Below are 18,018 nucleotides of genomic sequence, written 5' to 3' on the forward strand. Positions count from 1 at the left end.
ATAATAATAATAAAATTACTAAATTAAACAAACAAAATTAAATGAATGAAATTACAATGACACCTAAACAAATAACCGTAAGGAAAGCATCTAAAATCGAGAATCTTCTTTAAATACATCTGCATAATATTACAGGAATCTTAGATTCTTTTTATTCCTAATAAGATAAAGTGATTTTAGGAGGGAAATAAATTCTATTCTAAAATAAACAAAGAATGGGTAATTATTTGTGAATTTCTGTTAGTGAATGAAAATATAAGATAATGCCATATAAGATAAAAAAAATGTATTATGCGTTCCAGATATTTAGCTTTTGGGTTATTATATAAAAAAAAATTATGTTATTTTAGATTGAAGCAATTCACAGCATTGGCAAAAGCAGATATGTGAGAATTTAGAAGTGACCGAAATTGCTTGGATATTGGACAATCAAAAAACATATGTAGTAGTGCAGGGGTGGCCAACCCTGTTCCTGGAGAGCCACCTTCCTGCAGATTTAAGTTGCAACTCATATCAAACACACCTGCCTGTAATTATCACGTGGTGTTCAGGTCCTAATTAATTGGTTCAGGTGTGTTTGATATTGGTAGCAACTGAAATCTGCAGGAAGGTGGCTCTCCAGGAGCAGGGTTGGCCACCACTGTAGTAGTGTCTCCTCTGCTTGTTTGCAGAAAGAACAGGAGCTGTCGATGTCCGAAAAACTGTAAATACTAAATTTTACAGGGTAGATTTTATGGAAAATTTTAAAATGCATTTCTTTTGCCTTGTTGGAAAATACAATATTTCCCAGGTAAAAGCCAGTTTCTATTCCAGTCTATATCCTTAACCAAAGACCTCCAGTAAAACTTTCCTCTAGACGAAATTTTCCTTTTACATTGGAAAATTTGACGCACAAAGCTATTGTTACGTTTCAGACTAACACTTTCAAAAAGCAAATTTACAGTTAAATGTACAGTGACTTTTAACTAGGTGAACTAAACCGGGTGATATTGCCTAACAACTTTATTAAATTCATTAGGAGAAGTTGGAAAACAGTGGTAGGTTATAAATGGTTCACGAAAGAATCTTTATTGCATCATCAAACAAGCAAAGGATCCAATTAATGTTATTTTTAAACCAACTTTGGAAAAATAATGATTTGTTATTGATTGTAATATCTCGGTTATTCCATAAGAAAAATCGGTGGGGAGAAAAATTGTGAACATAACCAAGCTTCCAAGCAAGCAGACATTGCTGGTGGAAATTAGACAAAGCTAAAGATAGCTTGTAGGGAAGATAATTAAATTTAAGAAGAAACAAAAGACTACAGATTTTGTTTTTTAAAAAAGTAGTTGGGAATAAAAAACAAAAAAAAACAAATAGACGTTGGATTGGTTTGGCATCTCTTTATCCAATTAATTTTAAAAATGTATATGGTGTCAGAAAAATCTAATAAATTTACACTCCCTCTGCTTTACTATAAGAAAGAACTACCTTTTTTAATTTAAGAGGTTTGTTCTTCCAGATAAATTTCAAGAAAACAGTATTAATTTCTTTGGCCACTTTGTTTTCAACAAATAAAGATAAAGTCGGATATACAAAATGAGAAAGACCCTCTGCCTTGAACTCTTCCATATAATGACAGGTCCCATTGTAGCCAGGAATTAAGAATATTTTTAGTTTTGCTGATCCTAGACAAAAAAAATTCAAGTGCTGTCTCACTAAAAGATTTTTAATAACATAAATAAATAACCATTTAATTGTGGATTTAACAAGGATATCTTCTATATATTCCTAACTCAAATTATGAACAGGCATTATCTCACATTTGAAGATATTCAGCTTTAGACCAGAAACACTTGAGATATCAGAAATTAAATTTAAAGCCTTTCATACGTTTGAGTCATCTTTTAGAAATAAAGTGGTGTCATCTGCCAATTGTGAAATCTTAATCTCCCTTTCAAAAACAGAAATTTCTTTCAAATCTTGATTTTGCACAATGCTTAAGGACTAATAAAAACTAATAAAAATGAAAAGGAAGAGATTGGACAGTCCTGTCTAAAACCACACAAAATATCAAATCCATTAGAAGTATTAAAATTAACAATCACTTAACTATTGATTCCTTTATAAAACATAGCCATAGTGTTAACAAAAGTTTCCCCAAATCCAAATAACCTCAATGCTTTAAACAGAAACTGGTGCTCAACCGTATCAAAGGCTTTATAAAAATCAAGAAAAAGAATGAGACCATCTGAATGAATAGAATCAGCATAATCGAGCAAATCCAAAACTAATGTTATGTTATTAGAAACATGGCGGCCTTTTATAAACCCAGACTGAGTTTCAGAAATAATAGAATCAATCAGTATGGCAATTATACTGGGATAACAATGAAACAGGCAGACATCTATATAATATACATAAACAAGTCGTTGCTGGAAGGAGGGAGAACAGAATCATAGGGAAGTACGATTATAACTCAGATGAGAATAGGTCATACTGGACTCAACCATATTTTATTTAAAATAGGGAAACACTTAACTGGGCAATGTATACACTGTAATCAACAAGAAACAATATGACATGTTTTATTCCACTGTAGTAAATATAATAAAGAACGATACGATCTTATTCAATCTGTTAAAATGAGCAAACTTCAGGGTTTCACATTGGCAGGTTTATTAGGGAATAAATCTATTGAGGTATATGACGATATAATTAAATTTGTTTAAGAAACCCATTTAGAGAAAAGAATATAGAGATAATATAATCTAAGCAATTAATTGTTAGCCCACTCCACCCCACATTTTTTATTTATTCATTTATTTTATTTTTTATTTCCTCCCCCTCCCCTCTATTTTTACACTTCAGTTATTGTTCAACCATTCCAGTCGGAGGCGGTAATGCACCTACAAGTCTGGTAGCCAACCGCCAGTAAAACCCAAAGAAAAATAAGAAGAAACCGATTAATTAAAGTTTTAGGTTTTTCATCTGATACTAAACTATGAACCTGCTGTTGACAATATTATTTTAACCCTTTATACAACAAAGTACTATTTTACTCACAGTAATGAGGACTATTGAACAACGTGTGTGTAATAAGTGTCTTACTGAAGCTTTAATTTATTAAACAGTATAATTTCATTTCATTCTAAGTTTACATCACTATATATAAGAAATGGAGTACTAGTTTTAATCAGCTAATTTGTGGCTATAGTTTCTTGCTCAGACTTTTCTGATTTCTTTTTGTTAATTATTCTCATATACGAAGAGAAGTTATTTTCTTTCTGTTCATTGTTTTATTCATTTTACATTTTTATTGCTTTGTTAATTTTTAACAGTATAAAGTGTCCAAACGCAGAGAAAAACTATATATAAGTCATGACTAGTTAAAAGAACTAAAACATGTAGTAGTAATGAATACTTTTTACATGAAGGACACCTTTTTACCTTTTTTTCTGTAAAGTTTCAGCTCCAAACACTCATTAGATAATTTTTTATACCTTTTAGAATGTTGAGATTTTTGCTTTAAACACTTAGTCTTAGTGGATTAAAAGTTTTTTTTAATTGTTTTAAAAATGTTTAGAGTAAAGGTTTTGATCAACTCCAAATACTGAATATTTGTGCGTCTGTGAGAAAGTGGAAACGAAGGAGAAATATATCAATAAGTCATGACTGCAACAGTAAGTGGCAAAAAAGGTTTAAAAAGACTTTTATTTTGTCGTGACGTGTGACGTCATCAGGCGGCGCCGCTTCAGCGCTGTGATTCAACTGGAGAAAGGTTTGTGTTTTTAAACGTTTACGGATATAACCCGGTTTAATTAAAGTTTCAGATTTTTTTTATTCCGATGCTAAATTATGTACATGCTTTTAACAATAATATTTAAACCCTTTATACAACGTAGTACTATTTTATTATCAGTAGCCGAGGGCTATTGTTTGAAACCGAAAACAGTGTAATAGGTGTTTTAAAGCAGGGTTTCTCAAACTTTTCTGATAAGAGGTAAAGTTGGTTTTATATTCACACATTAGTTCATTTAGCAGTCTATATATTGTTTACCATGTTACTTTGAATATTTGATCGGAATTAGCATGCAAGTGTGACTTGAAAACAACATTAACACTGTTTATTTGACTGAGAACAATGTTGTACTTTGATAGTCATTTGCTGCTAATATGATTTCACTGTTTAAAGTTTGCAAATGATACTTTAATAAAATTATATCATTAAGGGGAAAGTCCGAATGTGCGAATATAAAACCAATTATACCTCTATTTTTAAAGAAATGTTTTACCTGATTTCTTTTTGATAATTAAAAGAAACTGTTGAAGCAAGTGTTGAAGAGAAGTTATTTTGTTTCTCTTCATTGTTTTATTTATTTTAAACAGGACATTTTTATTGTTTTGTTCATTTTAAACAGGATAAATTGTCCAAACACAGAGAAAAACTCCTGCTGAAGCGACTGATCTCCACACTGTTATAAAGATGGCGTTTATTAAAGAGGAGAGTGAAGATGTGAAGATTGAAGAAACATTCACGGTCAAACAGGAAGATCCACAGGAACAAACAGGTTAGTTTTCATTCTCAAAGACCAACTCAGTCATTTGATCCTCATTCAGATATATTTTAATAATAAGAATACTAAATTAAATCCATCTTGCAGCCCTGAGTGTGCTGCCTAGTTCTCCTAAATGCACATAAGCACTCATTGAAAGACAGGAATCAGTTTCTTTCATTATTTGTTCTCATGTCTTTTGTCATTCATTTATGTGTTATTAGTCTCACTTTTTCTCTACCTTGTTCTTTTGCTGTTTGTGAAGCATCCTTGGTGCTTTATAAAATAAATAAAAACAATAAATTAATAAAAGGTTTAACTAAGCTGATGATATTTGACCTACAGTATTCTCATAACAGACTTAACATTTTAGGCCTTAAAAAGTCTTAAATTTACTGAAATATTGTGCTGTATTGTGTCTTTTTTTTTCTTTATTTTCCTTTGTTCATGTTTTTCTACCCAATCTGGACAAAACCAATTCAATCACCAACAATTCAACTTAATAAAACTTTCAACTTTTTATTCAAAAATGTCTTTTTAACTTTATTTATCATAATGGTTTAATTATTTTCCTCACAATAACATTTGTTTAAACGTGCTCCATGTATTTACTGCTGTGGATATTAACCTGGACAGATTGTTGTGCATATATTTAGTTTGTTATAGTTTTTAAAACTTTAAAAACATTTGTTAATTTTTTAGCTTTAAAAATAAATTTTATATTGATGGGGCAAATAAAAATATTTTCCATCTGGGCCATTTGAAAAGTTCTTTAGCCTTTAGCCCTTTATGAGTCAAAAATTTAATTCAAAATGGTCTTAAAAATGTCATAAAATGTCTTAAATTTAACTTTGTAAAACCTGCAGAAACTCTGGTTTACAGTATGTCAAAAAATGTGGATGCCCCAATATTGAGCATCCTGAATGAAATGGACACTAAAATAATTGTTATAAAATATTTTACAGTCTCAGAATATAGACCATATTCTTCATGCACCAACAGGCGGCGCCATTGGAATCTTTTTGCTTGAGACTTTTTTAAAGAATAAATTTTTAGATCCTAAATATCAGTTTAATGCTGCTGAGGCATGGGGCAATAACTATATTCAAGGTTTACCGCAGTTTGGAAAAGTCAAGGTTTTAAAATCGCCAACATTTCCTGCTGCACCGTTCCTACAGTATATGTAAGTTTTTTTTAATGTTTTGTTTTTTAGGACAACACTATCTCCTGCAGTAAAGACCAAAGAGGCTGTTTTAAATCGTAAAGAAATCTGTGATTCATTTCAATTACTTAGCCTGACATGTTTACTGCTCAAAAATATTTTAAAAGTGTCTCAGAAGAAAATATATTTTAGGATATCATACTGTCAGAATCTTATACTGGCCCATGCCTAATACTGCTTGATGTCGCAAAGTCATATTTTCTCATTTAATTATTTTTATTTGTATGTATAGTCATGAACACACCTGTTTGTAGAGCAAGTAGCGTGACTGTTTTCTGCAGTTTATTATTTCTGGTCAAAATAATACCAAAATCCACATCGTAAAAAAAATAGAAAAAGAATAATAATTATAATTAAAAAGCAAATCAAAAAGAGTACAGGCTACATTAATATTTGCAAAGGAAAAGAGTTGTTTGAGTATATTTAAAGTTGTGGTTGCTTTTTATCTTAAACATCCTTTAAGGGTTCTTTCTGACTATTTTCGTGTATGTAATTACCTAATTAAGTTAAAAGATTTAACATAAAATAGTTCTATTTTTTTATATTGTCTATTTATATAAACTAATATTTTGTATAACACATTTTCATTATTTAACAGATTTAATACTTCTATAAATCAAATTCTTTCTGTTTCATCAGCTTTAAAATAACCAGATTCCTGATACATATGTTTGTGAATTTTATTTTATTTTGTAAGTTTCCTTGAGTGCTATAGCAGCATGCAGAGTTTTTTGTGTGTGTGTGTGTGTGTGTGTGTGTGTGTGTGTGTGTGTGTGTGTTTAATTTAGTCCAAGGATCAAGTTTATGTAAAGATTGAGTTTATATGTCTGTGCATGTGTATGTGGGTGTATGCATGCAGTAGGTTTATATATGTGCAAGTGTCATACTTGTTTTGAACATAGTATATGTTTATATGCGAGAAATTTATATGTGTATATTCATGTGTAGACATGCGAAACCCTACATTGTGCCTCATAGCCATCTGTGTTTGGTGTCGGGAAGGTGGATGGTGAGTCGACTGGTTGACTTAAACTTTTATGAACCAATTTGATGTGTTTCCGATGCTAGTCGGCATCGCTCTCCCGCACAGTTTGCAGAGCGCCGAAACAAAAAGCTGATCGGAACTTAAAAAGCCAAACAACGTCCACATCAACTACTTTGTCTGCATTCTTACTTGTGGAAGCTTGTTCCTCTATATCTGTATTCAGGTCGCTCATTTTCTAGCTTTCTGTGACAGAGCAGCTTAACCAACTTCTGAGCGCTGTCATCACGCAAGTGACATCATGCTCATTCTGAGCACGGAAAGTCATTTAGTGACAATAGATACAAGGTAGAAAATCTTATATATATATAGATATATAGATAGATAGATATAGATATGATAAAACATATACACAAATGTATCGAAATATCGGAAATGGGTTTAAAAAAATATCACCATAATTTAAAAATAATCTATTGTGATATATTGATATTATATTATTGTCCAGCCCTACATTAGATATAGAGAGCAAGATGAATAAAATATCACTTTTAGCAAATATAGTGAGATTAGATCCAGCATAACTCGTAACATCTAAAAGGAAAAAAAAAAGATAAATAAACCCACTTCTCATTTACTAGTCTGTTATGAGCCATATCAAACCTCTTGAGCCTCCGATCTCCTCCTGATTTGCAGTTTCTGTTTGTTTTTTGAAAATGTAATTGTCTTCAAATCTGAAAATATAATTTATTTTATAGTGTGAGTTGTTATTCGATGTGATACGAAGCTGCAAGCATGTTCTTTTGGACAGAATTTTTAACTAAGGTGTAATGTTGTCCAGATACTGGAATTTCTGACTTCATTACTTTGCTATATATTGATGTTCAATAGGCTACTATTTTTGATATAGTAACAATTGTTTCAAAAATGGTACAAAAAATTATTTCTAAAGTAGAAAAATGATTTCTTAAGTTTTTTTTTTTTCAGTTTTCCTCAAAATAGGTTGATGTGGGCATTGTAGCACTTTAAATGCATGTAATGCCTGTTTCATTTATACTTGAGCAGAAATTCCATATATGCCTCACAAAAGTAGCAGAACATTCCAGGAAATCCCTAATATGGATGAAGGCATCCAGCTATTGCCTTTGGATGAAAATAAGATCTGAATAAATATTAAAAGGCTTCAACTGATCATTTACACGACTGCGCCCATAAATGGTTTATATGTGTACTTCCAGCCATCTTAGGTATATTTATAAGAAAGTCGATTTATAATTTAATGCTAACTGACGTAGCATGTTACAGTAGAATATAGCTATAAAATAATATGCTAGATGCATGAACTCACTGTAATTTAACTATTACAGAAACGGATGAGAGATTTGTTTTTTATTTCAAAGCATTTTCCCAGATTATGTCAAAATAAGATGTTCCCAAATATCAGTCAGTTTGCTAAAACGCAGAAAGAAACCCAGAATGGATAAAAATGACCCAACAGCACACAAGGGGAAAGGTGCACATTTCAGTCTTTATGGTGTACAGGTATATCTCATGTTTGCGAGACAAATATTCAGCTGTTTGTTCAGCTGTTACCTCATAACTTTTTTTTCTGATGCGTTTACTGGTCAGGCACAGAATGAACAAGTATTCCCTGTCTGCTTTACACATTTTAGAAAAACATTTTGTTGTAATTCTGAATATATATGAATAAAAATAGGACACTTACAGCTTTTAAATCTGTGTCTTATCAATATGACCAAAATGACTTTTATGAGAAACTTTGAAAACTGGACTGACACAGTTTCAATTTACTAGAACTTCTAAGTTAAGTGGCTTCAGCACAATTTGCATTGTAAAAGCAATAGATGAAGATGATTTGAATCTGCTTAAATGTGTACACGTTAATGGAATGAACAAAATATGATCTGATTTATTTTACATTTAATGTGCATCAAAATTACAGTGTGTGTAGCCAATGTTTCCAGTGTCTTTTCACCTTTACGCGTTTGATGAGATTTTTAAGACTTAATGAAAACTGGTGTTTTTTTATTTATTTATTCATTTCAGATCTAATTGAAGAGAATGAGGGGAGTAAAGAGGAGGAACATCATGTCAAAATTGAGGAAAAAACTCGTTTACAGACTGATGATATTTTGAAAAAAAGAGACGAAAATCGTTTCACCTGCACTCAATGTGGAAGGAGTTTGGGAAGAAAAGACAATCTTAAGATTCACATGAGGATCCACACTGGAGAGAAACCATTCACATGCACTCAGTGTGGGAAGAGTTTCAACCGATCATCATCCCTTAATCACCACATGAGGATCCACGCTCGAGAGAAACCATTCACCTGCACTCAGTGTGGGAAGAGTTTCAGACACTCATTATTTCTTAAACAACACATGAGGATCCACATTGGAGATAAACCATTCACATGCACTCAGTGTGGGAAGAGTTTCAGCCAATCATCATCCCTTAATCGCCACATGAGGATCCACACTGGAGAGAAACCTTTCACATGCACTCGGTGTGGGAAAAGTTTCAGCCATTCATCAAACTTTAACCGACACATGAGGATCCACACTGGAGAGAAACCATTCACATGCACTCAGTGTGAGAAGAGTTTCAGCCAATCATCATCCCTCAATCACCACATGAGGATCCACACTGGAGAGAAACCATTCACATGCACTCAGTGTGGGAAGAGTTTCAGCCAATCATCAAACCTTAATCTACACATGATGATCCACACTGGAGAGAAACCATTCACGTGCACTCAGTGTGGGAAGAGTTTCAGTTGCTCATCTTACCTTAATCACCACATGAGGATCCATACTGGAGAGAAACTATTCTCATGCACTCAGTGTGGGAAGAGTTTCAGTCGCTCATTATCTCTTAAAGAACACATGAGGATCCACACTGGAGAGAAACCCTTCACATGCACTCAGTGTGGGAAGAGTTTCAGCCAATCATCATCCCTTAATCACCACATGTGGACCCACACTGGAGAGAAACCATTCACATGCACTCAGTGTGGGAAGAGTTTCAGCCAATCATCAAACTTTAACCGACACATGAGGATCCACACTGGAGAGAAACCATTCACTTGCACCTAAGCCACAGTTACACTGGACCTTTCTCCTAATAGACTGCCATTCATATGCACGCAAATGCGTCAGACTGTAAACGCAAGTTTGTGCGTCAAGTTTTGCAGTTCACTGCGTTGCAGAGTTCAAGCTTGATGAACTCTGACCAGCGAAATCGCATTAAGCCTAGTTCACACTACAGGATTTTAAACATCAGCAGATCGCTGTGCCGTTCACACTACATGACTTGACTTTGTGTCTTTTAATCTCTGTGGTGTTCACACTACGCAACACTCCGTGAACGATCCACAAGAGGGGGGTCACACACTACATGATCTGACAACAACTCATTCCCCATCAGCTCATTCAAGCTACCAAACCACAGCCAATGAAATTTTGAGGGAGGAGTCATCAGAAAAAGCTGAACACTATTGGCTGCTTGTGTGCTGATTACATCACTGACAGCGTTTCAAGCTTTGGAGAAAGCATTTAAAAACATCGTCAAATCAGCTGATTTATCAGCGGATTAATCACTCATCTGCAGGTTCCAGTGGATAGATACACAGAGAGTTTTCAATTTTTGTAATTTTATAACTCTTTGAAATAAAACTAACAAATAACACCCTGCCGTTTTCTAACTATCAGTTTATTTCTTTCTGACATTGTAATTTTTTTTATTACAAAACTGTAAAGAACTGAGCATTTCTGCCTTAAATTACCATATTGGTTAAAGGGCACCTAGGTTACCCCTTTTTTCAGATTTAATATAAGTCTTTTGCGTCTCTAGAATGTGTATATAAAGTTTCAGATCAAAATACCCATCAGATTTTTCATTATACCTTTTACAAGATGCTGTTTTATACTGATTTCCAGCAGGGGGTGGTTTTGTCTTAGTTAAGGCTAACCTCAAGTACTGTGTGGATATCTGTTATGCTAATGTACAAAATAAACCTGATTTAACTTCCACAAACCGGGATTGAAGCGTCTTCTTTTATAATTGTTCTGACACGCGGCTGTGCTGTTGAAGTAAAGCTGAAGTAAAACGCTGTAATTAATTACACACATACTCTGTTTTAAAACACTTTAAACATGTGAAACTTACTCTTAATCACATTTGATGATGATTGCTGATCCTAGCGAACAGAACAGACCTTTTATTCCCGGTTGCTCTGCGTATGTCTGCCTGGACTTGTTGACATATACACGTGACTACCGGAACATGTTAATGCGCGCAGCTGTCAATCAATTCGGTGGGCGGGGGGATCGCACACCTACGTAATGGTGCGATCGATTTGAAAACCGCTCCAATTGGCCGACCCTTTTTTTGTAGTTAAATTGAAAAAAAAAGACTGGGTGTGTTCATATCACCTCAGTATGACGGTCTATACACTATACCAACACACAGATCTGTCCAAACTAGGGATGGGAAGATTAACCGATATGTATCGATACGCGGTCATGCGCGTGCACGATGCGAGTGCATCGGTTGAGCAGCAGAGGATGAATGAAATTTTGGAAGCAAATCGAGATGCATCGGTTTTTCTGAGATACAGCTTATAATTTTAATATAGAATGTATTTTTTTTTTATTAACAAGTGTTGTCAACCTGTTTTTGGCGCATAATTTAATCGACCTACATAAAGTAAGCCTTAGCAACGGATTTGCGGATGTGTACACTTACACTACATCTCAGTGTATCAGGTGTGCGGATGAAGCTAGTGGTGCGCCCTCAGAAAGCGCGAAAAGCAAAACAAACATTTTATTCCCCACTGAGTTTTAAATCTAAAGTATGGCAACATTATGGATTTAAGGATGGACGACATGACAGGACAGATGCAATTTGCAAAATGTGCCGCGCATCTATAAAATACGCGGGCAGTACGAGTAATCTGAAATCTCACTTGAAGCAGCGCCACGGTGTTGTTGTGAAAGCATTTTCCAGTGTTTCTGCATCCCCGGCTTTCGCACTGCTTCAACTGTAGCTACCAGCTCCAAAAGTGGTGAGAAAAGCATTGCAAGTTTTTTTTTCCAATAACGGATGTTATTGCATTGTTCATCTGCAGGGCCGGAGCAAGCTGAACTGCCGCTCTAGGCAGAGGACGATCACGCCGCCCTCAACCCCAATGTGAAAACGAAAGTGACTGGTTATAAAAAATGAAGTGACGTGTCGCGGACCTCTATTCTGCCGCCCTATGCGCGGATATAACTGAGGACGCGCGGGTGTCGCGGACCTATATTCTGCCGCCCTATGTGCGGATATAACTGAGGACGCGCGGGTGTTGCGGACCTCTTCTGCCGCCCTATGCGCGGATATAACTGAGGACGCGCGGGTGTCGCAGACCTCTATTCTGCCGCCCTATGCGCGGATATAACTGAGGACGCGCGGGTGTCGTGGACCTCTATTCTGCCACCCTATGCGCGGATATAACTGGGTGTTGCGGACGCCGCCAACTCTATACTGCCGCCCTAGGCGGTTTTAAACACCTCCTCCTGTTAATTTTTATTTCATTATAATAATAATAATGATAAAAATAATGGGTGTCACGGTGGCACAGTGGGTAGTTTGACCACCTCACAGCAAGAAGATTGCTGGTTTGTTATATTTCTATTAGCCTGTTGTTTACAGTGACAGTGATGTTTCAAAGCAGCATAACACTGCTAGTTCACCACCTTAAGTTTTGAATATTCAGTGGCAAAATATATCTTTGTAAAACCTGTTTTCATAGTTGAAAAGTTAAATCACAATTCTTGTTGTGCAATGCTAAACCTTTATGTTGAAAGAGTGCAAATATATATATATATATATATATATATATATATATATATATATATATATATATATATATATATATATATATATTAATATATATTGCACTTATACATTCTGTTTATCTTGAAAATACTTAAATAATATGTGCTATAGGTTCTAAAATGGCCCTCTACTGTAAACTGACACTCTGGCTCTGAGAGAAAAGCCAGTTTGTAAAAAAAAGTCTTGGTTTTGCTTGGTTAATAAATAATAACTCATTCAATGGCACAGCATCCTCTTTCACATAATCTCATAAACTTGATCTAATTAGTTAGTGCTGAATTATCGCATTGTATCGTGATATGGGTGTGAATCGTATCGTGTTGCATCGCAATATGTCACAAATGTATCGCTAATATATCGGATCCTATTCTTTGTATCGAGATGCGTATCGGATCGGCATTATAGCTTAGATGCCCAACCCTAGTCCAAACAGCTTGAAAAGTAGATTTTTTACCATAGGTGCCCTTTAAAGAGCCTGTGTGGTGACCGCAAATATTCAGCTCGGACGAGACGCCGTTTAAAGTTTTTTTTTTTACATATAGAATATCATTGCTTTACATTATTGTAATGTTTTTTATATTTGTAGTTTGTATATATAACAAATGCTTAGCTTATTGTTCACAGTGATCGTTATAATAGAATAATGTGCATTGCATAGGATTATTCAGTATTTACATTCTTTAGTCGCAGCACTGTTTTTATTTATAGCATTTAGTCATTAAACAATGATATTTTGAAAAAAATTCTTGTAATTTTAAAAACTTAAAACTTGCAATTCTAGCCCGTGGTTGTAATATTTCAAGCTTGTTCTCAGACAAGTCTCTGGGTCACTAATACTTTGTATTTCTGGAAAATCCGGGATGGAATTCTAGTAAAAAGTGGTACTGTAGAGGAACGGCTTCCCGGCAGTTTTACACCACCTAAAAAACTAATTTATTTTTGTTTAATTTATTTATTGACCCTGCTAATCCAGCGAGAATATTTTTTTCTATGGTTGCATCTGCATTTTAGTTTCTGTGATATATTCTATACAATATAGAAAGGCATATTGTATCTTTCTCAATTAATTCAATAAAGTTGTTCTTTAAACAGCTTAAGCATTGAGATTTAAACCTGTATTTTGACCCTAATAGTAAATTGTTATTATGCACATCTGAAATAAAATACATTTTTACTCCAATGAAAAATATGTGTTGAAATAGAACACAAATAGACAAATGTATTTAATATTCTACAGTTTTATTTTTTTGAGTAATTGGTTTTCACTATTTTAGCCTATGATTTAAATGTTCTCTCTGTGTTTAAGTGTACTGTGTGTATAGAAGAGTTGAATGAATTTATGCTCTTGATGAATGTGTACAGCTGTATATTTGTATAAATAAAAAATGATGACATATTGTGGTGTGTTCTGTCATATGTACAGATTAAATAATATGTATCCTTTAAAAAACTGTAATTAATAATATATATTAGTAATATGTGTTGGTTTAATGTTGAAAAGGTTGTGTAAGCATTCATTTCAACGTTAAATCATTTGGATAAATTATATGTTGAAAATCTGTGGATTCTATGATGTTCCAGTCGACCTAAAATCAACATCATTTCAACATTAGACAAACCAATTAGGTTGATTATATGTTGGAAATGTGTGGATTGTATAATGTTGTTTCGATCGACTGAAAATCAACATCGATTCAACGTTGGTAAGTAACCAATTGTGACGATTTCAGGTTAGATTTGAATGGAGTGCCTGATGTCGTTTCAACATTACACCGATGAGCAAAACGATGTTGAATCAACATCGGTGATCAACGTGGATTTGATATCAAAAGAAACGTTGATTTTTAGGTTTTGTGAAAAAATACATGTTGTACTCGGCCTAAAATGTACATTCTTAAATGTTATTAAGGGCAGAAATTCACACATAGATTAAGGTACATCTGAACAGTGATTTACAATAATAAAATCCAAATGTCAAAAAATGGGGTTTATGGCGTTTTGCAACCAAACTCTTCATATGCATACAGTTGAAGTCAGAATTATTAGCCCCCCTGAATTATTAGCCCCTCTGTTTATTATTTCTGAAAATATTTTTTTCAACACGTTTATGAAATAATATTTTACTAGATGTTATTCAAGACACTTCTACACAGCTTACAGTGACATGTGAAGGCTTAACTAGGTTAATAAAGTTAATTAGTGAGGTAAGAGTAATTTATTAAGGCTCATAATTCTGACTACAACTAACTTTAAGTTACTTTTGTATTTGCATTTTAATTTATTTTCAAAATAGGACTTTATTTGTATATATAGTCATTTTATTTATGTAATATTCTTGCTGTGTTTACATAAGAATCCTCTGCCTTTTATACTTTAGTTTAAATTGTATTTTATATATAATTGTTTTATTTCTGTCATATGCTTGCTGTGTGTGTTTAGATGTATATTTTGTAATAAACTACAATATATTTAAACAGTAAGGCCTTTATCTTTATTGATTTCTTGCATCATTTCAGAGAAAACTAGTACAAACTGTGAATTCCAATTACTTTTTTTTGTAAAATAGATTATAATAATTTGGTATTTTTTCTCAAGCAATGCAAAGTGCATTATTTATTGCATACTACATGCATCCATTTAAAAACCTGTTTAGTGATGGGAAGTTCGGATCATTTTACTGACTCGGATCTTTGAGTCTCGTTCATCGAGATGAACGAATATTTTTTCAAGTCATTTCGTTCATTTGGTTCAATTTGTCAAAATGTTATAAAAATTTAACGAATTGCTTCCAAACACATCTACAACTAGCCCAAAAGGTTGATTGCATAACACATAAGTGATAAATGGAATATTATAAGAAGGAGAAAATAATACTTTAATGTTTACCTGCTCTTTTGTCATTGAAGGCATTTTTGTCAATTTGCTCAGCTCACCTCTTCATGTCTTCTAATGTCAGTGGTTCGTTCATGTTACACTGGCAGTCACATTTAATCTTAACCAATGTACACAGTCTCAGCCGATAGGAGCCATAATGATTAGTTCACCTATCAAGTCTTAAGTCGTTCGTTATTTACGTGACAGAATGACATAACCTGAGGATACGAGAGATGAGCGGTTCAATTCTTTTTCCGACCCTAAATGCGTATGATTGGCCCGTGATGAAGGAGTGAATCAGACCCGATAGAGCACTCGAGAGATGAATGGATCAATTCTTTTTCCGGCTCTAAACGCGTATGATTGGCCCGTGAGGAATAAGTGATTCAGACCCAATAGAGGACTCATGAGGTGAACCGATCAATTCTTTTTCCGGCTCTAAATGCGTATGATCAGCCTGTGATGAACAAGTGACTCAGACCCGATAGAGGAAAGATGAACGGATCAATTCTTTTTTTCCGGCTCTAAATGCATATGATTGGTTTCTGCCTTTCTGCGATGAACGACTCGAAATGTGATGAAGACTTGAAATAACTATACCACTTGCACAAATGTGTGCACGCGTGAATTAACAAATCACTTCCTGAGAGGACTCGTAGTTCCCGAGTCATATTCCATGGGGTCCGTTCTTTGTACCTCGCTTAAATGATCTAAGATGATTTGGCAGATCCTGAATCTTTTAATCTTGATAGCTGATCTCTCACTAATTTGGTTCTTTAAAGAGGTTCGCGAATTAGATTAGAATGTCTGGATAAACTGATCTGAGATCGCTGCTTGTGTTGTGAAGGACAGATCTATCGATCATATAACAGATCATCAGATCAGATCTATCGATCCTTGAAATCATCAGCAATGTCGTTTGAGAGCCTCTTTATGCATGTGCAAAGTAACTGAGTAGAAAGCATAGTACATTTTGCTTCCCCCCCACCCCCTACTGTCTTAGATGAAACTGCGTTTGGAAGAATCATATCCAGAGGTTTTTTCTTTTAGTGTTAAGACTAAGTTGGCCAGAGCACCTGTCTTGGGAACAGCAGGTCCTAGGTTCAAATCCAAACTGCACCTTTCCCTCAGATTATGGGAGAGTGGCTTTCTGATCTGAAACTCTTTCAATGGCCGATAGCATATGTTTGTCCTGATTTCCATTTTCCGAGCTGACTCTGGGTTTGGATGTAATGATAAAAATAAATTCATGCACTTTTTGCTTTGATCTTGAACAGAGGCCAGGTTACAGGTCAGGTTTGAGACATGATCATCCAGACTCAAAAAGACTGCATCCGTCTTGTCAGCATTTTCTGCATCCTGACATGCTGGTTTTTGTTGTGTATTATTTTTTCTTCTTCAATTTTTGTTATCCGGCAAATGTCTCTTACTGTGAATTTTTGTGGTGCTGTGGCTTAGCTGGTCAAAGCCCCTGTCTTGTAAACAGGAGATCCTGGGCTCAAATCCCAGCAGCGCCTTAGTCCAGGTGGTGCGTGTGCTTGTTTTATAGAGCTTACCGGAATGAATTATAAAATTGTATAGCTTTGAGGCGTAATGAATAGTGCGACAAATATAGTTAAACAACCTCTTTGCTTACCATTTTAAGACTTGCTGTCTTTTTTTAGTCTCTGTGTGCAAAAACGTCTTGCCTCCTCTTCATTGTTGGCACTGTGGCTTAGTTGGTCAAAGCGCCTGTCTCGTAAACAGGAGATCCTGGGTTCAAATCCCAGCAGTGCCTAATCTACAGGTGCCAGAGTTGCTTTTTGTTAAGAGTAACAAGTGTTTACGCAGCGGGATGTTTAGCAGTCGGTTTCTTAACAAAACTCAAATCCGTAAGAACGCTGCTCGTTCAAGAGGGCTTTGGATGATGGCTTTATATAGCATAGTGTGGTAATGCCTAACCAGTTGGACTTTAATATTTCAAGTCCAGATATTCACACATGCAGTGCTACTTTTTTTTTCTTTTTACAAATTAAACAATTAGCCCCTGTCAAGGTCGTTTGGCGCTGTGGCTTAGTTGGTCAAAGCGCCTGTCTAGTAAACAGGAGATTTCACATGGCCACCATTTTATAGAATGAAAGCTAGGCTGTGGTGGGAAAAACTATGGAAGTATAGGAGCAGCATTGTAAACATTGCAACAACGTGCTGTGGATTACAAACATCCAGCTGTTGCCACGATTTCAAAATGCAGATAGTGTAAACATCACTTTAATATCATTTAGTTCAGTTTAATTCCAACATTTAATAACAGATTAGGCATCAAACAAAATTACAATCTCTTTAAGAGTAATATGCTTAAGTGGCCTCCTAGAATTTAGTTCATGGCACCAGGTAAACACAGTGGGGACGGGGACTGAGATTAAGATGTACACCCAGGTACATAATGTTGCTGTGTGACTCCATACAATACTTCTGTTTTTTTTCCAACGTAGCCTCGATTTCACTTTTAAAATGGCAGCCTCTTG

The 18,018-nt window shown here is 34.6% G+C and overlaps 2 protein-coding genes and 2 non-coding genes across 4 annotated transcripts in view; 3 read left to right on the forward strand and 1 right to left on the reverse strand.

Moving 5' to 3' along the window:
• Nucleotides 1–18,018, reverse strand: part of LOC110439461 (uncharacterized) — a 1,085,403-nt gene that overhangs the window by 295,241 nt on the left and 772,144 nt on the right. The gene's annotated exons all lie outside the window — the stretch shown is intronic.
• Nucleotides 3,721–10,453, forward strand: znf1136 (zinc finger protein 1136). Its single transcript, XM_017355531.4, has 3 exons — nt 3,721–3,763; nt 4,404–4,553; nt 8,810–10,453. The coding sequence occupies exons 2-3, from the start codon at nt 4,469–4,471 to the stop codon at nt 9,856–9,858; spliced, it is 1,134 nt and encodes a 377-aa protein (XP_017211020.1). The 5' UTR covers nt 3,721–3,763; nt 4,404–4,468; the 3' UTR covers nt 9,859–10,453.
• On the forward strand, nt 16,958–17,031 carry trnat-ugu (transfer RNA threonine (anticodon UGU)). Its single transcript has one exon. It is a non-coding gene; the product is annotated as a tRNA-Thr (tRNA).
• Nucleotides 17,218–17,291, forward strand: trnat-cgu (transfer RNA threonine (anticodon CGU)). The gene has a single exon. It is a non-coding gene; the product is annotated as a tRNA-Thr (tRNA).

Source organism: Danio rerio, chromosome 4, assembly GCF_049306965.1.
Source record: "Danio rerio strain Tuebingen ecotype United States chromosome 4, GRCz12tu, whole genome shotgun sequence".
Taxonomy (NCBI): domain Eukaryota; kingdom Metazoa; phylum Chordata; class Actinopteri; order Cypriniformes; family Danionidae; genus Danio; species Danio rerio.